The sequence below is a fragment of the Passer montanus genome, unplaced genomic scaffold (genome assembly GCF_014805655.1).
Source record: "Passer montanus isolate IOZ18808 unplaced genomic scaffold, ASM1480565v1 scaffold10, whole genome shotgun sequence".
Taxonomy (NCBI): domain Eukaryota; kingdom Metazoa; phylum Chordata; class Aves; order Passeriformes; family Passeridae; genus Passer; species Passer montanus.
The window spans coordinates 31,271,955-31,292,453 of NW_024356505.1; the positions used below are offsets into that span (position 1 = coordinate 31,271,955).

Sequence of the window (20,499 nt, forward strand, 5' to 3'; positions counted from 1 at the left end):
AACAGACACAGCAGAGGCCTTCAGGCACCGAGAATGTAAATTAGCCTAATCTCAAGAAAACAAGATGTGCACTTAACCATAAATATTTTTATAATCACATCAAACATGACATACCTGGTATTCAGTTTTATATAAATTAGTTGTTATGTCAGACCTACTTCTGAGGTTATCCAAAACCCAAACACGTAACTTTATTTCTAGTCTTCAGGCCTGAACAATATTTACAGACATTAATGCTATATCCAGCTCTACAATCATTCGAGACACATTATATAACTTTATTTTTTTATTTGACAAGCAGCAGTATCATGTTCGTCATTTTTTTTTTACATTTTAATGTAGATACAATTATTAGGTTATCTGTCATATTACAATATTTAGGTTTTTTGTGTGATTTTTTTTTTACTTTGTCTTAAGATACATTAAAAAACATCAACTGCAAACGTGAAAGGGAAGGGGGAAAAAAAAAAGCATGGTACCCAACCAATTCTCCACATTTCAGCAATACTTCACTCATTCTTTTAGTAAAGTTTTAAGAAATGTCATAATGACATGAGCTTGAAATATCTATAGGCATTTTCATTGACACTCATGACATGGCACTGGTGATGTTGTAAACAGCAGAAAAACAGGGGCTGCCAAGTGACCAATTATGGAGGCACAGGCCTGCCTCTTCCCACAGGAACACACCAAACAGTGACAGCAATGATCTCCTTACAATCATACCTGCAGGATAGCAACATCATGCTACATAACTGTATTCGTCTGCAGAGGCCTGGCTTCGCTCTATGTACTGTTTGTCTATCAGGACTTCAATACACTTCTTAATCATGCTGATACTTGGGTTGAACCTAGCTCTTGATTGGCTAATTACCTGCAAAAGAAAGACACAGTTTTTGTGTTATTTTTATTTTTCACAGTTATAAATGTCATCTAAATATTTGCTAAAAGCTTTAAGGCAAATTCAGTATATTTTTCTTTTAAAGGCAGGATTAAATAACCCTGGAATAGTTAATTTATAACAAACAAGATTTATAACAAATTTATAACAAACAAGAAAGTATCTCTGTGTATAAGTGTCAGGACACTGAAACTGACTGGTCAGCCCACTGGTTACTTTGGCCACATCCCAGATCTCCTCATTCCTCTTGCTTGCTTCATTTGTCACAGTACTAATGAAGACAAATATCCACGTTAAAAATTAATCTAATATTAACACATTTCTTCACTACTATCACAGTGGAGTTCCCCTAACCTCCTTTCCCATACAACTGGAGAAAATCAGGATGAACTTCTCTTTCTTGAGTCACTGAAGACAGACCTACAATTTAGTGAGTTCCATCTGGCTATGCTGGAACTTTTTAATACATGCAGTAAGAAGATATTTATTGTAAAAACAAATCTATATTTGCATTATGGAAGAAATTGCCAATCCAGGCAAAACTTTAGATGTCTCTTAGAAGTTCCCAGTTTTGCCCATTCTGTTGTAGAGAAGGGGAAGAAACTGTCTGCACCAATAGAATGTGCAAATCTATAAGTAGGAACATTTTTCAAACAGCAGATCTTACTACTCAAGTGTCACAATATATTCTGTAGTTTCTTATTTCTTCTGTAAAGAAAATTATTTTTGTTTCAGCTGAATTTTCAGTTTTCTTTACAACTTGTCATGGCTGGCATTGTCCCAGCTCCAGAGTTTGCTGGGGCCTTCTGTGAGCCAACAGAACTCACCAGGTGGAACTCACCCAGCAAAGCAAACAAAAACCTCAAAAGAGTGAGTTTTGTTGGGCTAACAGCCAAGGGTCTGGTATGTTCCACAGCAGCACAAGTGAGGAGAAACTGGGTGCTAACAAGCTGATAGATCTGCTCGGATTTCACCAAACTTAGCTCTCCACTGAAGCTGATTGTCATAATCACACTTCCTGTATTTACTTACGACAGACACAATCAAAGAGAGAATTTTGTATTGCTATGGGTTTTCTTGTTGCTGTTGCTTTCTTTTTTATCAAAGATAGTACAATAAGAAGGATAGAAAAAAATACTGATGATCAGAATAAAAATTTTCTGGAAATGACTCATGTTCTGGGAATGACATGTTCTCATGTTTCCCCTCAACTACTCTTCCAGTCTTACTCATTTTATACAAAAAGCTATCTCACCCTGCAGGGGACTGCAACATTGAGCTAGAATTCAAATTATCAGGGTGTATCTAACACAATACACAAAGACCATATGCTCACATATACAGGTCTACCAAGAGCCTGGAGTATTTTCTCGGACACCTCAACCTAAATGAAATGTGTGGTGCTGTAGTGTCAGAATCAGAGGTAACTACATTAGGGTTAGGAGTCTCTCAAGTATCTCTCTAACAGTATAATCCTGCCCTTACAGCTAAGAAAAAAATACTAATGAGGTGAGAAAATATTAACTATTCAGAGTAAACTGACTCCTTTCAGAAATATTGATTCTTACTCAAGAAGTCAAACAGCATGTTTTAATTGATACATTATATATAAGAATATAAACAGCATGATAAAAATAACAATGACACCAGAATTAGTAACAGTATCACAACTATACCCTGTACCTAGTTTTTAACTGAGTAACCATGAAAATATCCACCTTTTTTGCAAAGCTGAAATAAAAGGTTCTAATGTTGCTATTCTGCAAGAGCCCTGCCAGAGCAAAACACAGCAGGGGCATGTAAGTGGCTGTTCCACCATGCAAAGGAAGAAGCAACCAGAAAGGATTTGTTTCCAAAACACAGAAATTTGTAATCTATTTCACCCTTTTAAATGGATGTCAGGCAAAGCACATTTCAAGAAATTTTTCTAATAATTTGACAGTGGGCAGAAAAAAAGTATTCTCAAAGATGAAAGGGCTTCCATATTGTTTTCTAGTTTTAATTGCAAATTCTTACATAATTTCATGAAAATTGCATGGATGGTTTAAATAATGGGAAACTAAAAAAACAAAGATTCTGAGAAAAATCAGGACCTATGCTGCCTCATCTTTTAGATATTCAAAATCAGATTTCTCAAATTAAGCTTGCTTTCAGACTATTTGTGTAAAACAATAAAACACTTCTTCAATATCCAAAATCTTTAAGAGGTCTCACACTGCATCTTCTGGGCTTACAAACTCCCTGTTGGTGCTAGGTTTTTTTAAGAAATAAAAATTAAGGAGTGGCTGTGGTAAACTGTTTCCTCCATGACCACAAATTACTCAATGTCTCTCCACCTCTATGCTCAAAATGGTTGAATAAAACAGGAATATCAATTCCCCCTCCCACTAGTCTTCTCTGAGGCCATTCAGCAAGGCTCAGAGATGCAAGAATGAACAAAACTGAAGAAAGAGTTTTGGAAGGCTGAGAAAAGTAAAATTGGCAACTGGTTGGAAGAAACAAATGTTAGGCTGGAATGAGAAGTACAATTAGGCAGGCAACCAGCAGATGGGAAAGTGGGAGAAAAACTAAAGAAATAACACTTCCTTCCAAGCCAGCCTGTGACAGTTCACAGGTCATTAATCTGGAATCTAAAACATCTAGAGAACTGTACCACTTTGTGGAAAAGAGAGATTAAAAAGTGCATGTCTCCATACTCAGACAACTTTTAAAATTTAAACCACGAGTTATAATAAAATAATGATTAGAGCACAGAATTGGCTAAGTGCTTCTGTGGAAATTCCACACTAGAATATCCCTATTCATGTTTTCAACTGAACCCATAGCTCTGGCAATGATTTTTACATCTCCTGGCATAGCACCAGCTAACAGTAAAGAGCAAAACTTAATGCTTTGGTGCTAAGACACACTTAAAAGATTGAGGGATCCCAGCTAGTGCTCCAGTACTGCAGTTCAAAACAGACTCCAGGGAAACTCTCACTAATTTTGCTGGAGCACTAGTTTCCAGATGTTTGAGTTTTGTAGTCTGATGTTCTACCCTGCTACCCAGAAGATTTTAATGAAATCAAGCTCAAGGACTTCTCTTACCTCCTGAATAAGAGCATTATGTCGCAGCACTTTACGTGCCTTCATGATACGGACTATAGCAGCTTGAAGATACATTTTCCTGTCTTCATCTACAGCACTTCGGGTCTGCTCCATCTCCTGTGACACAGGAAAACAGTCATGCTCAAAACACTCTAAGACCAATAAAGACTGCATAAAAGGATCTTGAAGATCTACTTTTTATTTTACTAAAAGTGGTGAACTATATTAAAAAAAATGTACGTAGTTCAATTCCAGTAAAAGCATGTCCATAAATTAAGGATATCAGGTTTTATGAAAGTCAGTAGGAAAGTAGGAGAGAGGCATCTAAACCAACATTTCTGCTAGGGAGAAAAGCAATCAGAATTGACTAATATATTGAGTTTGGCTGCACATACCTATCTTGTACAAAATCCTGTGTCTTTAGGAGATACACTGAGAACATGGATTAACAACACAGGAGTTGATTTTAGTTGCCACAGAACACAAAACCATAGGAAAATAGTTGATTGGTTCTGCTGTTCTTGCAGTAAGTTTCTTTATAAACACCAACAACAAAAGAGTCTCATGACATAGACTAAACATCAATACCATTTGGTATTACCATTTTGTTTATCTTTTTCTTCTACTTCTTGTTCCCTATTTCCTCTCCTCTTGCCTATATTTCAAGTACAAAAAAATGGAGTTGTTTAAGCTTTAAACCTACAAAATTTCTTTTGTAAATCTTATGGAATCTGATATCTGCACACACCAAATTAACACAGTAAATTCCATTTTAGAAAAATAAGCTTTCTAAGGTATTCAGGCTAGAAACATCAAAGAATACTTGCCTGTGGTGTGTCTTTCTGCATTGATGTGGTAATTTTAAACTTTGTTCGTTTACTGCTGAAGTTCATATTTAACGAAAATGTGGACTCCGTCTCTATATCTTCCTGCAATAGAGAATTGTTTTTAAAAATCAGAAATGGAACCAGAAAATAGTAACAATTTACTTTGAAAAGTCGCAGTTAGGGTCTTACATACACAGAAAAATATTCAGATTTGTAGCTGGAAATTCTAAAATGCCACATGAACTGGGTCAATTTTTAAAGCTAGTTTAACTGATCCAAAAATCAAATCTATTTCAGAAAGCACCACTGAAGAACTCTGCCCTACAAGAATTTTGTTAGCAAGGAATTTCCCTTTTAGTACTTTGATAGCTTATCTCTCCATTTAAAGTCATTTTCTCTCTGCAAGGAAAGTAGGATTTGCATTACTCAATGACAGGACCTCAAAGGGGAGCTGCTGCTTTCACAATTTTTACAAAAGTTGTCTTCCAGAATTTAAGGAAAAGCATCTAAACATTTTGACATGTTATAGCAGAAACAGCTGACAGACTGCAACTTCTACAGTGCACATCTACCAGCAGATTTAAAATTTTTTCCTGTCAGAATCTCAATTCTTTTCCACATATATACGTGCTTATTATTATTATTCCCATATTTTTTTTTCCTACAGTAAAAACACCTTTACATTCAACACATCATGACTGGACAGATCTCTGCAGTTTCCAGGCAAGAGTCTGTACAAGTATTACCAATTTCCAGCAGAATAACGTTACTGGGATTCTGAGACCTTGGAATCTTGCCAAACTGTCTAAGGCACAAACATTTTAGTAAACACAGAAAATATTTATCTAAATATACACTCAAACCAATATTAATTCTAATTTTGTATCTTGCATCAAATAGTCTTTGTTACAATATATATAAAAACCAGGATATCAGGCATAGTGTAGAAAATACAACATGGAAGGGGAATGACCAAGAGCTTTAAAAATAATAAGCTAACAAAAAAAATAACCTAACATTAACTTTTAGCATTATTCTGCTGACATGGTTGAATACAAACCAAAATAAATTATGTATCAAGCATGAACTCAAAAAGCATGATTCGAATGAACCAATGAAGATTTTGAGATGAAGTTTCTCAAGCTCTTTCCCCCACACCTGTTCATAAAATGAACAAAAAAGCAAAAGCAAACTACAACATTTACTACACTGTGTTTTTCTGTTTGGCTCAGATACAGGTAAAGAGAAGTTTGTGTATTGAATTCCACTGCTTAAACCACTAAAGCTCACTTGTTTATTTAATAAGTAAGCTGATAGACTGTCTACAGATCTGCTATCACATTGCTGGATGGAGTGCAAAGAAAACAGAAATAGTAAAGACACTTGAATACGGTAGTCTGGAAGGCAAAGAACTGGAAAATGTGGTGGGGTAAACATGAAAAAGTAAAAGGGTTGGAAAGCTGTATTATTCCTTCTTCTATGACATAAGCTTTAAGAAACTGGGTGAACTTTATAAAATGGACATAAATAAATGTAAATCCTTTAAATAATAGGCAACATTCTAAGATTACGAAGGGTCTCACTGTTTCCTGTAACAGCTCCCAGTGTTTTATTTGACCCATGGTTTACCAGACACCTTCCCAGCAATTGCTCCAACCTGAGCTCATTTCTAGATATTGGAAGCATGTCCTATGCTTCAGCCAAGCACCAGCTCTTCCTTATGATCTCACTTTCTACTTTCTAAAATTTTCCTGGTTAAAAACAAAAGCAGCTGTCATAGCAGCTTTGGATTTCTTCTTGTAAGTGAATTGAACAGCTTATGTCAGTTCCTTCTGTCTGGCACTGTCTGCATAGTGGGCTTTCTGGGTGAGCTGGAAGCACATGCTTATGTCTGTATGGGATGCACAGGCTCCTCTGCAGTATTTCCTACTTAACAGAGTAAAGTCCGTGCCCTTTGCAGTACTGGAAAAAAGATTTCACAAAGGCTATACAGAAGGATGAGAGAGTCAGAAAAAGAAGTATCAACTATTGCCTGAATCACAAACAAAGTTCAGATATTACTGGAATTCCAAGAAACTCATGGACTGATAAGTCTGGCAAACTGCAGCAAAAATCCTCTCACAGAAGTCCTCCTTGCTCTCCTTCTTATCCCTGTAATCTGTCCACAAGGAAGAACATGGTTGCTCTTTCTTTCAGTCTCTTAATCCCACAAATATTTTTTAGGATCACTGTAAAACTCTGGTTTACTACTTGGGCTCCTTCCTGTGATTCAGTACAACTTTAAAGCAAGGCAACAGAAATAATAGAGTCCCTGCGTTATTACCTCTTCATGCTGCTGTAGGCATAGAAAGCCTATATGACAGGCACTCTACTTCCTCCTGTCCCTTTCCTTATAAGTACAGATTTACAATTTTTCACAATAGTCAAAAATAAAGCTTAGAAAAATAAAAGTAAACAATGGATATTTTTAAAAATTCCTCAACAAATATCAGAATGACAAGACTGAAAATATTAAACGTTTTTATATCATGGCATACCTTGTCTGAGTCATGGTTGATCATTTTGACATCAAGCAAAGATTTGATGGTTTTTGTCAGCTCCTTCTCATTCATTTGTGTACTGTCCTGAAGCTCCTTGTAACTGACAGTCTCACTGTTGTTGAAGGCAAGCAACACTGCCATTTGGTATGTTGTGACCATGGCTACGTAAGGTTTGCACAAATAGTTCATTTTTACTTCACCTATAATGATACAAGTAGTATTTTATAAACTGATGAAAGGTGCTGATAAGTCATCTGAAGCCTAACTACCAGAGCTCCTAATACATTTCCAGAAATTCAACTCAAGTCTGTATTTGACAACTGAAAGGGAACACTGACAACTGATGCTGTGAATTTACACATATACAGTGTGGCCTACAACAACCACCCCACCTGATTAACTATGCATACTAGACAAATAGTGGAATATATAATAATAATAAATATATAGTAATCATAAAAGAAGAAATTCCAAGTAGCCTCAACACATTGCAATGCATAAACTTCAATTAACAGCTTCCACAGAATCTCAGAATAGTGATTAATGAGGAAGTTGATTAAAGGAAAGATTTAAAAACAAAGTAAAATACTTGTCCATCAAAAATTTTCATATTCTTATATTTTTTAAATTCCCATGAAAAACAAAAAGCACTGAAGAAATCTACTTGAAAGCAGATTTAGATTTTCTGTGTGAAGGTGAGTGTGAGTTAATAGCAACCTTCTGTTACCAGAACTAGATTTTCATTATATTACATTGTCATGGGCTATGGTTTTCATCTGCATGTGATATGTTGCAGTGCTCAGCTGTTAAAGCCTGATACTGAAAGCACTTAAAATAAAACATGATTGACTAACATTTACTAAAATAAATACCTAACAATAATAAATACTAAATAATTAAATAATTAAAAGTATGTATTTATGCAGATAGTTACATATCTGAGTAAAATAGTATAATATGCATTCTTAAAATTATTTAGTATTTATGTAAGGAACATCTATACTACAGAAACAATTCCAGGGCAATTGTTATTAACTCAGCAGTTCTGCAGTGCTTTTCTGTAGTTAAGAAAATACAACTCTAGTTTTACTTGGATTTAATAAATCACAAGTTTACAAGACATGGATTTTGGAAATTCTAAGTAGTAAATATTAATTTATAACACAAAATATGTCCATTGACTTTATATGCAAAATAATGTTCCAACTCTCCATGTTTTTGTCATTTGAAAAAAACTTTTAGCAAGTAACTGTTAGATCATAAGTTTAGCAAAGCACTTATTTTTACCTGTACAAAGATAATGTAACCAAGTAAGCTTCCTTCCGCTAAAATGCTGACTGTAAAATAACTCAAACTGCAAAACAAAATGAACATCAGTTAGTCACACATGTAACTACTCACAACAGTTCATCATCACCCTACCACCTCACGAAGAAATACTGGTTTTATGTCCATCACACTGGATGAAAACATTGCAGATTCATTCATGACAGCATTTTCCTTCAGAAGATGAGTGATGACTGAATCTTAATTTAAGGCCTACCTCTGGTAATGAGAAGAACTTCAGCAGATTCAAAAAACCTTTCCCTAAAATGAGATCAAACTCCCTAAACCCCACAATGCCAACACTGTGTACACACACTATTTGGCTTATTCTGATTTTGTCTGGAAACTGATTAACATTGAAGGAGAACATAAAAACAGGGAGTTCCTTTAGGAATTAGGTGTTTCTCCACCCACAAGCTTGCACAGTATGAAAAAGAGTATTTGTACATCACTCAGATAAATATATATTTAGAGGAAGCTTCATCAGTCTCAGAAAAAGCTGCTGAAGAGGTGTCCCAGTTACACATGTACTCACATACTTCAGAGTGCAATTGCAATACTTTTTTCTCCCTTTCTAAATCCTTGCCAGAATCCTAAGAGAACTCTCTCCATGGGTCAAATCATCAGATTGGACAGTAAATAAAGACATTGTCAGACAATTTTCAAAGACTACCCCCTCAAGGTCATGTTCTGTTTCTTTAGGGAATTCTAATTTAAAACACTGATCTCTACCTAGGAGACACATGAATAAATTTGCTCCTTTAAAATGGCAAAATGGTGAAATTAGGCAAGCAACCCAGACTCTGAGCTGCTCCTGATATACTATTCTGTACCAATTTTCCAACTGAGGCACAACTGACAATACTCCTATTTTAACCCACAAAGACAGCAAAATCTCATCACACCTGGTGATCCTGTAGTCTGAGTCAGAAACTATTATATTGCTAAAAACAAGTGCCACTTAAGTGGAAATTAAAGCTGAATAAGTAGTCCTAATATTCAGCAGTAATACAAGAAAAAGTTCTTTCACCACAGAAAAAAGACATTTGCCATTATAACTTACATCAAATAGCAATGTAAGGTATAAAAACAGCTATAAAAATCTTTTATGTCCAATAATGCAAAATGTGTATTGCTTAAATTGTACTTCACCATCAAATATACCTTAGCAAAGATCAACACAAATATTTTGTTTTTCAACAAAAATTGTACAGGTAACATTTAGAATACAATAACATAATCAAAAGCAACAAAATACTCTACTTCTACAATGCAGAAATAATCACAAAGGAAGAAAATATATGGCTAATGCAAAACCTTTACTGCTTGGAGAAATCATAAAATGAGCTTTAGAGAAGTTTGCACGAAGCTTGACTTTGAACAGCTTCTATGAAACAGGGAACAAGAAACCTGTATTTGCATCTTAATCTGCTATTAAGGCTGTTCAGATTTAATATTAAAAGCAGAATCTTCTTTTATCTAAATATTAAGAGTTGGTTTTGAAGCAAAGAACCAACCTAGTTCATTTGATTGCATTTATTAGCCTCTCTTTCAGCAATCACAAAGTGTAGAAGAGAGATGTGAAAAAGCTACACACATAGATACATAAATTCAGTATTTGGGTGACCCTTCCACATTGCATATGGACTGGAAACATGATAGACATAATTTACAATCAAAATAAAGCAGCTCAAGTTTTTTTCTGTAAGTGATGATTTTTCATTTGGAGTTATTTTATATTTCCCACATGTTTACAGGAAGCCTCCTACTAACCTACCATCTGTACACTTTTTTCCAGTTCCTGAGGAATTGCAAATGTAGAAGAAGGAGCCTGAGTTAGAGGCCATGCACCAGCCTAAAAGTATTGGGAAAAATAAAAGCATTAACATTTTCACATAACCTATATGTTAAGAAAAAAATAACACTCTTAAGTGGATGTATGGTATATATTATGTCACAACACAATCAATTGACACAGTTTTACTGATAATTTTTTACTGCACCTTCTGCACACCCCACTGAGGTATTAATTAAGACTGAAATTTTATATCACTATTGTTTAGGGACCTAGTGGGTTGATTTTACAAAGAAACACTAGGAAAGTAAGTAATTCCACAATGATCACAGGCCATCAGTTCCCATATAAAGTAGTATTCATAATTAGAAAAATTGTATATTTGTTATCAGAACATAAAAAGTAATACAAATAACTCAGTAGCAATAAACATACATTAGTACCTGCAGAACATATATCTGAAAACTAATTCCCAAATCAATGATTGTGTCCTGGTTTTTGATAAAGTTGTTGAATTTATTGTTGAGATCAGCACTAACACTCATGTCTGTATACATTCGATGGAGCTTGCTGGTAAATTCATAGCCACAGGCTTGCTGTGAAGAAATATTGTAACAGGTTTCAAAGTGAAATCAGTACTCATCATATAAATTATGTTCCCTCATTAATACAATATGAAAATCTAGGCAGCAGAAGTGTTGTTATATTTACAGAAAACACTAGTTATAATAAAAAAAAACCACTGTAAAATAAAATATATTTCTTTTAGTTTCACCTTATATACACTAATCTGTTTGAAAAATTTATAAAATTAAAAGATAGACATGTTTATGAAAGTCCTTGGTACTTTTTTAATGTTAACATGAATGACTTGAACGCAGCTAATAAAATCATCCAAAAACTCATAAAAATCTCAAATGCCTAGGTGATACTCAGCCTTTTATCTTTCAAAGACTACCTAAACACTAGTTTTTGCTGTCAGCTATTGGAAACAGATTTCCCAATTGCTAAGTTACCTCTGGCACCCTCTGCTGCCCCCTCTCAACACTACATACTCCTGTATTTGTTTATTCTGTGTTAGAAGAATATTACCTTACCTTTAGTTTGTTTATCATCGCTTCTTCAGAATCCATAGACATAGACAAACCATGAATTAATCTTTTTGCCAACATTCTGGCATAGAACTGCATTAAAAAAAATAGACATGAAGATTTTAGGAAGCAAAACCACATTATTCAAGTAGGCTTTAAATGTGACATTTTAATCATTATTGAAAAGGAAAGGTTACCTTTTGGAATACATCTTTGTCATCAATGTATTTGAAAACAGTAATGAAACTTGTAAGCTTGTCTTCTACTTCATTCTCTGTCATTCCTTTTGCTGATTTCTTTAACAAGTTGTCACAGTATTTGGCCAGCTCAAATTAAAAAAAGAAAAATCAAACCCAAAACTACTTGTCAAGTTTGAGAACAAATGTATGCCAAGGTATTTCCAAACTTCTACAATAGTTCAAACATTAAATAAGTCACAGTTTACTGTCTCACATTCTACACAAAGGCTGTATTCATGGGAAATGATACATTCTACACCCACAGAAAATACAGTATATACCAAAAATTAAAACCATAGCAATTTTGCATGCTCACAAAATGTGTGGGCAGCTTAAGCTGTTACTACTAAAATACACACCTGAGTGTGACCCAGTGTGAGAGCTGGATATGCATGTGAAGGACCCTACTGCAATCCATTTGATGGTTATATACAGGAACTATTACTTTCTGTGTGCATCACTTACCAACTCAGGTGCTTTGCAGATCGACTTGGGCTCCCGATAGTTAACTACTGATGTCAAAGCCTACATAAAACATGGGGCAAAGAGAAAAATTGTCAATGACGTAAACTTTTTTCTTTTATGAAATTTGAAGAAATCACAAAAATCCTCAGGGCAAAGACCATCTGAGATCCTATAAAACTGAGCTACACAAAAGGGGATAAAAAAAGAAACAACTCATAAAAAGGTTAAATTACTGCCCTATGAAAATTTGGTTGTTAAACATTTTCAAGCTGAGAAATATGTAAAAGTAGAAAGAGTAGAAGAAGAAAAAATAATTACAGGAAACCAAAGAACAGATTAAGTTCTGATTAGAAACTTCACAAAAGTATTATGATTTTGGTATACAGCAATATTATGGTCCAAAAGAAACTTATGGATGGAAAGAAAGTTAGGAATAAGTGCAGATAAGTAGTTTTGAGTAGCAGCACATAAACAGCACGTATGTTGAGCTGAAAAACTTATATGTGTTCACAGCAGTAAGAAATGAAAGTACTTTTGGTTGTTGGATTTTTTCATACACTCACTGAAGAGGAGAAAAATATATTGTTGAAAGTGGAAATTTGAAGTAGTAAAGTATGTATGTTGAGCTGAAAAACTTCTATGATGTGTTCACAGCAGTAAGAAATGAAAGTACTTTTGGTTGTTGGATTTTTTCATACACTGAAGAGGAGAAAAATATATTGTTGAAAGTGGAAATTTGAAGTAGTAAAGTACAAACAATATGGTGGCTGAAAAAACCTGAATATGATAAAAAAAGGAAAGAGATAATGGCAGTTTAGAAATGAAAAACAGATTATCAGAAAAATAGAGTTTCTAAACTACATGTCACACTCAAATTAGTGCTGTAAACTAACAGTGAATCAAAAATACTGCATGACCATAGCTCCCAGGAATTACAGTTCCTCTGTAAGAGGAAAATATTGTTGTTATCATTATAAAGACAAACTGACAAAGAATTCTTCTGCACAATACCTCAAGACTGCAAAACTTGCTAATAGGTCCCTAGAATTCCTCTGAGAAAAGAATGCATGACTGGACAAGAAATGGGAAACTCTTTAAAGCTTGGAGCAATCGTTTCCAATAATACTGGAGGCAGCAATAGTGATTTTGATAGTCCCCATCAAAAATTAACAGCAAATCAATATTTTAAGTATTTACTGTAAGAAAGATCAATGAAGTGAAGAACTGATGTATTTAAGAAAAAGTACATTGTCTGTGTATGTACCAGCAAATGAAGTTGTCAGTCTCGTGTTACTCCACCTTCTGGTACATGACATTAATTACAATGGAGAGAGAAATGTATTTAGTATTGAAATATTTGTTTTAAAAAGTTAAGATGCTAAATAATTATTTTATCAATGTCATAAATACAGATGGGTAACTACTATTGGTACCATCACTGGTACCTTCTCAATTATGCCTCTTCAAGTTAACCTTGACTGATAATTGTCAAAGCTTAGACTCTGACATTAACTACAAACTGCAACTACTGCACACACCACAAAAGAGCAATGAACTGTATGTATGCATGCTGTGAGAGGAAATTAAATAAGGAAAATATATTTATTAGTTATAATTAAAAATGATATATATTAAATTTTATTATAATTAGAACTGTTATCTTGAATACCTGCATGGCTATGCATTTCAAATAAAAGAGCAGCAAGCTTCTTTACCTATATTTGTTATTTAAATTCAAGTGCAGCTTTCTCTTGGAAAAAGTTACCTATCGTGGCAGTGATTGAAGTAATATAAGTCTCCAGAAATTCTTTGCAGTCAACTTGAAAACTCTAACCAAAGATTCTATGGAAGTAATACTAAGAGCATTCAGAGATAAACATTACCTCAGCGAGGAAATTCAAGTTCAAATGCATGCAAGAATTACCAAACCTCCCAAACCTCACCACTTGCCTATTTATTATCTGCACGTATATTTGCACTGAAAGGATCAGCACCATTTGTGTGTTTTGAAATATGATGAAAAGAAAGGTCTTTCTTTCAGAAAACAAGTATTAAAATAGTCTCCTTTAATTTATCTTTACCCTTACCCTGGATTGTCTTTTGCTCCATAGCATTTCTAAACTAGAAAGACTGCATATGAACTATCATTGACCAAGTGTTGATGCTGTGAAGAGTTTTGGTGAGCCTGAATCAGGATCCTGGATTTTGTTTTCCAATGCTTTGTTTACTTAAGCAAAAATTACCTTGTCAAGGGCACTCATAAAGTGTTGATCTCCATTCAAAACAGTGTTGATCAGTTGAACAAATTTACTATGTACTTCCAAAACTGACTCCACAAACTGAGTTGGCATCTAAAGAGGGTAGATAAAACAGAAAGCAAATTAGCAAGAAAAGTAGTAGTGTCTAACACAAACACATCTACATTAGCTGTAGTTTTTTATTAATTAGTCTTTTTTGAGAAAGTTAACACTACAATGAATTTTTGAGAGGATGGATTCTGCTGTACGATCACACTATGATGCTAGAGCATGTTTTGGAAATAAAAAGTCTAGCCTACGTTTACAGTCCTGCTATCCAACCTAGATTTGAGTCTATACTGTTCTCATGCAATCTATTTTTTCCCAAAATCTATTATTAGCCTTTTCAAAAATCATGAATGCTAACATAAATACAGCAATCAAGCAAATGATACAATAAACTGCTGCTTCTTCTACACAGTGACTTCAGAGACAGAAAATCTGGATTATCCCTTTACATCTTCCTACACAGGGCAGTTATCAATTGAATTTCGTGCACTATATTCCAGCATCATATTCTGCATAGAAATTACTCACAGACAAGCTGGCAGGCACAAGTGCAACAGTGTGAAAGGCATTGCCTCTGTAGCATAACTCCCCAAGTACGTTCTCAGGTCACACAATAAAAATGTTTCAAAGTACATAATTTATACAATATAACAAGTATTTCACACTTTGAAATTATCCACATAAGGGTGCGAATTGTCACCACCCTCGTGGGTCTGTATTTATTTCTGGGAGCAAACACTATTAGTTTGAAAGAATAAGTTCAATAAACCTAAAAACAATTAGAAAGCAAACTATGCTACTAAAGACTTCAGTATGCACACTGAAGTTACGGAGTCACAGAACAGTAAGCATTCCTGTGCAGTCAGTAGCAGAATGAATGTAGAACAGCTTGTGTTTATGCATTATTATAGACAGAAACACTGGATAGCTGAAGTCACCATCCTAAAGTGAGCACAGATCTAGACAACAAGATGTACACATGCACAAATACAATATCAAACAAAAGCTTGTAGTCTGTCTCTGAACAGCAATGCTGGAGAAACAAAAATGGAATTGATTAATTTAAACAGACATAAATGGAAAAAGTTTAAGACACTTTAATAAAATAAATAATAATATTTTCAGAAATTACATTATTATATAAAGCAAAATGACTACAAAGCCACTATGAAAACCACCAGATTGAAATCAGTACAGGATGACAAGTCTTTACAAAATGGAAATACTGGCTTCTAATATACCAGAACAGCAAATGCCACTGACTTAAGAGAAATTCAGAAAAAAAAAAAAAAAGCATACATGGTACAAAAGGACCTACTTGCCCTGGCAGTATTAAGCAAACAACAATGAGAAATATCTAGCTGCAGTTGTTTCTGGTTAGATCACAACAATTACAACAGTCAGCTCTCAGAATAGATACTGTGGCACAGCTAAGCATGCTGATGAGAAGTTACAACTTATCTATCACATTCCAAACCAATTTTATGCAGGTAAAATTAAAAAAAAACCAAAAAACTAAGAGGAGAAGGGCAAACACTCAATCAAGAATGTTATCAAACAGTCATTTCAGTTGCTTAAAGAAACTCACATTTTCCTGAGAAAGATTGCTGGTTGCTCTAAGGCCCTCATCATGGATATGGTTTTGTAGTTCCTGAATCATATGAGGTAAACCACTTGACACAGCACGAAGCAGAGTATACATATTTGCCATGTCTGTAACAGAGATACATTTTTATAGAGTACACTTAGAAACACTAAAAATTAACACTTAATATAGTACCATGATTTCAAACAGAACTTTTTATGGACTGAAACAAGACCAACTGTTTTGAAAGAAAAAATTAACATACACTGGATCACTGACAAAAGAAAAAAGGAAAGAGTAGGCCTATTGTCAGTATTTACTGAGTCCTGCCATTGTGACTACCTCACCCTTCCAACACAGCTTCCTTAGGAGAGACTCTAAGAAGTGAGGTGGGCTAGTGTGGAGAGATACTGTGCCAGTTTATTTTAAACATTGGTCTTCCTTAATCTCCCTTAGCAACAGCTGACTAAAATCAGCTAAGGTATTTTCTTGACTTTTTATTTACCTCCAGTGGTAGCTTGAAATTTTTCTCAGGTGAGAAAAGCTCTAAACAAACAACTGCTATTTTTATAATATTTTGCCTCCCCACACCCCCAAAAAAGTAACCAAACAAAATAGATCCAAACGCTGATCAAGCTTGAAAAATTCCCTGGAAACTGAACACACCATTATTAGATACAATTTAAGTTTGACTGTGAAAAATAATTTGTTTCACATAAGAGATACCATCTTTCATGCAAAAATAAACATTCTTTCAAAGGTAAGAGGCATGTAGTCATTGGGAACCATGGTTTTTTTTAATTAGGCAGGGAATATTAATGACAAGAGCATCTCCTCCTGTAAAAAAGATTTGGGATGAGAGGTCACAAAAGATTCAGGACAATAAAAAGTGGCTATGAAAAGATGCCAAAATATTTTATAATCCTGACTTGTTATGGGATGATGAAGAAATCTGTTAAGACAGAGCCATTAATTTACAAAAGAAAACACAAGCATAAAATATGATAAATTCTACAGGACACAGGACTTGAGTGTGTTTTTAAGATGACTAAGACAAGGAAAGAGAAAGAGCATTAGCTGAAAGAAGGATTGTTAGCAGTAAAAAGAAGGTTTTGAATATATACTTGGAAGAATAAAAATTAGTTACATGCTACAAGAAAAATGTAATTAAGGGTTTAATGGGGATTTCTAGATCAGTAACATTACTTGAAAATGTTTATATTTACAGAAGATCACTGAAAAAAAGATAGAAAATTGCAATGCTAAGTGAATAAAACAAAAAAACATTTAAATCTTTTTGTGACCAGTGAGACTTACCACTTCTTTTCTCTTGTCTGATAATATTGTGACATTCTGCATGTAGAAACTGCAAGTGATCAGCTACCATCCTCTGCTGGCATTCATGAGTCACTTTGCCATATGAGCTGGGATTCAAGTACTTCCGACATCGCATTTCTTCATCTTTTAATCTACCTAAAACCTACACAGAAGAGTTTAAAGTGCAAACTGAAGAAATACTGACAACTTATATAGCACCAGAATCACCACAGTGTATGTATGCAGAATGAGAAACAAGAGTAAGTAATAAGAGTTACAAAAGAACTTGTGCAGGATGAAAAATTTAATTTGTTCTTCTGAATCAGGCTATTACTAAATGAACATAATCTAGTCTGAGTACTAACTAGGCTTGGTCACTACTAGATGTCTACCAGCATTCCACAGTTTTCATCTTGAAATTTCTTGTTCCCTTTAACCTTGTGACTAGTCTTCCCCAATTTCTCTTACCATACTTCTTATTCCTTCTGAGAAAATGTTACCACAATACCTAACACAAAGAGATCTCCAAGAATCACTTTACTGTTCCAAATCCATCTGCTTGTATGTAAACATCTGCTCAACAGGTACAGGAGTACATCTGAGCTATTAATAAAAGCTCTTTTTATAACTCAATGAAGGAAATCGGCTTAATCATAAGATAAGTCATATGAATACTGCCATAAAAGCACTTACACCCTGTGAATATGAGGGGGGTCTAGGGAGAGTAGTGCAGCTGCAGACTGCTAATGATAGGAAACTACTTTTGGTTTAGTTGAAGTCTTAGCCTGTCCCAATACAGGTGTGTAACAATTATCTTAAAAGCAATTTCACAGCCCTCTTCTCACCTCCTCTATCTTGGTATTGCAGACAGTATAGGACCAAGAACTGACTCCTAGTGTTGTATTCATCTTTGTTTTCTAAAACTATATAGGTATAGGAATTACAAGTCATTTAACCACAACATAACAGCATACACCACAAAGCAAAATGAAAGAAAATCCACAGTATGTAATTTTTAATAATGTTTTGTAACAACTTAAGAGTCTTTTCTAACCACATATTGTTAAAACTCTAATGTTACCCTACTCCAAACTGAAAGAAAATAAGGAGTGAGGAAGTAATACTAATCAAACAGATGTGTTTTATTTTTCTGACTTTTTTTTCCACTTTTCATGCCATTGAGTCATCATTTATTATGAATATTTTGATACTGACTGTGCATCCATAGCAAGGTTTGTAGTTTATGTTCAGATAATCCATGTCACTAAAAAGTACAATTTCAATTACATGAAAGCATAACACAAAGAACAACTATGAGAACTGTAGAGGAAAAAATGTATCATCAGTAAAATCATTTTAATTATTGCATGTGTATTGAAGAATCTCTTACCTTCTCCATGTACTGTGAGCAATTTGACTCTTGTAATAAGTTCGAAGCTTCTTGTTTATAATACTCCCCTGTTTCATTCAGAAAAGGACACTCAAAAATTTCCTGATAAAACTAGAAGAGAGAATTTTTTTTTTAAAGGACAAATAATGTATATACTAGACAGACATTCCAAATTAAAAATACATAATCAGAAATGTGTATCTACCTTTAGGGGGAATTTTTTCTTATACTGTTCAACATGAACAAAGGAGTTAATAACCCCATGGATTACTTTCTGGTTTGGGTCTTCTCCACAGCGATCACTGAAATGGACAAAGACAACATTAATGAGAATGCAGGTATCTGGTGTAACTCAACTATAGCCAAATGAAATAAAATTGGACGAAAATATTTTCCAGTAAACTCTCCTACTCAAATTAGTAAAATTAAAGATTAATCTTAAAAATTGCACTTCTTTCTCTCATATACATTTAAATTGTTGAGATAGTTATCCATAAACATTCAAAAGCATTTAAAGGTCATGAAATTTCCAAGTATTTGCTAAGGATCTAAATATTCCAAATTATATATTCTATGCAAGTAGTTTAAAAGCTACAGTAATTTCCATCTTGTATTTGTAGCCTTCATTACACAGACTACCTTCACACTCTTGCCCCTTCCAAAAAATCCATCCATTTTACCAGCACCACAACAAGAAGTATGCTGTTTTCTTTTCTGAATATCCTCTATTCAACATGTAGATTTCAAGTGGAATAAATAACACACCTGGCCCATTATGTCACAATATTTAATCATACATCATACAGAAAAGGAAAACCTTACAACTTCCAGTGAAGCTTCAAATGAAGGATTTGAAGTGAAGAAAATGTTGTCTTTAGCTCCATTCAGGTGAAAACAGAAGTAATTAAAACGAGTGTTTTGCATGTTAAAAAGACTAGTGTTCAGTCCTTTGCAAAGGCTGGGAAATAACCAGCACTCAAAACAGCACAGACTTTCTTTAAAGACATGAAAAGTTCTAAAAAAATTCCACTTTTCATATCTACTTTACAACTAAGTAAAAAATATTCTCTAACTCCTAAGGTGTTAAACAGGACTAAAACATGATTTAGAAAAATATATTTATGACTAAGCATCAAAGACAAACATTACCATATACCCTTCTACGCTGCTGGGGTGAAATGGGAGAGAAGTAATTTTGCTAATGTCATTTATTTTGGTTTGTAATCAGGAAAAACTCCGAGGATGCCCATGAGCTGTGAAGATTTACCAGGACAGCCACACCAGCAGTCACTGTATTATGCACACCAGACCACCTTCATGTATTCACAGCACTGTTAACCATTGATACTGCTTTCAAACACTACTGTTTCCTCAGTATTGAAAACTTAACCTTATGATGGGTGTAAAGAATTAGCTCTCTTAACAGATAATGAACAGCCTCTGTATGGTTTATTATCCTTTACAAATGAACTGAACTGATGGGTTCCATCAGGGATGGTCTGATTTTTATTATCCATTACAAATGAACTGATGGATTCTATGAGGGATGGTCTGATTTTTTCACACAGGGAACAGGAAGATTTCCTCTGGTTCTGGGAGCTGAACCCATGGAATAAATCTGGGTTTGGGT

The 20,499-nt window shown here is 34.3% G+C and overlaps 1 protein-coding gene across 4 annotated transcripts in view; it reads right to left on the reverse strand.

Annotated features, from left to right (window-relative positions):
- Window positions 1-257: 257 nt before the first annotated feature.
- The window catches only part of CUL2 (cullin 2), a 42,395-nt gene continuing 22,153 nt past the window's right edge, over window positions 258-20,499 (reverse strand). For 2 of the 4 annotated variants that reach the window (XM_039707583.1, XM_039707575.1), the window contains exons 7-21: window positions 19,075-19,171; window positions 18,870-18,980; window positions 17,480-17,642; window positions 16,166-16,290; window positions 14,515-14,622; window positions 12,272-12,331; window positions 11,765-11,893; window positions 11,574-11,660; window positions 10,920-11,072; window positions 10,459-10,536; window positions 8,643-8,709; window positions 7,353-7,555; window positions 4,816-4,917; window positions 3,989-4,105; window positions 382-874 (exon numbers count right to left, since the gene is read on the reverse strand). In XM_039707583.1, the coding sequence (XP_039563517.1) occupies window positions 743-874; window positions 3,989-4,105; window positions 4,816-4,917; window positions 7,353-7,555; window positions 8,643-8,709; window positions 10,459-10,536; window positions 10,920-11,072; window positions 11,574-11,660; window positions 11,765-11,893; window positions 12,272-12,331; window positions 14,515-14,622; window positions 16,166-16,290; window positions 17,480-17,642; window positions 18,870-18,980; window positions 19,075-19,171 (1,732 nt within the window). In that variant the 3' untranslated portion in view covers window positions 382-742. Of the gene's footprint in view, window positions 875-3,988; window positions 4,106-4,815; window positions 4,918-7,352; window positions 7,556-8,642; window positions 8,710-10,458; window positions 10,537-10,919; window positions 11,073-11,573; window positions 11,661-11,764; window positions 11,894-12,271; window positions 12,332-14,514; window positions 14,623-16,165; window positions 16,291-17,479; window positions 17,643-18,869; window positions 18,981-19,074; window positions 19,172-20,499 lie in introns of all 4 variants that reach the window. The other 2 variants (XM_039707594.1, XM_039707604.1) reach the window with 2 other exon arrangements.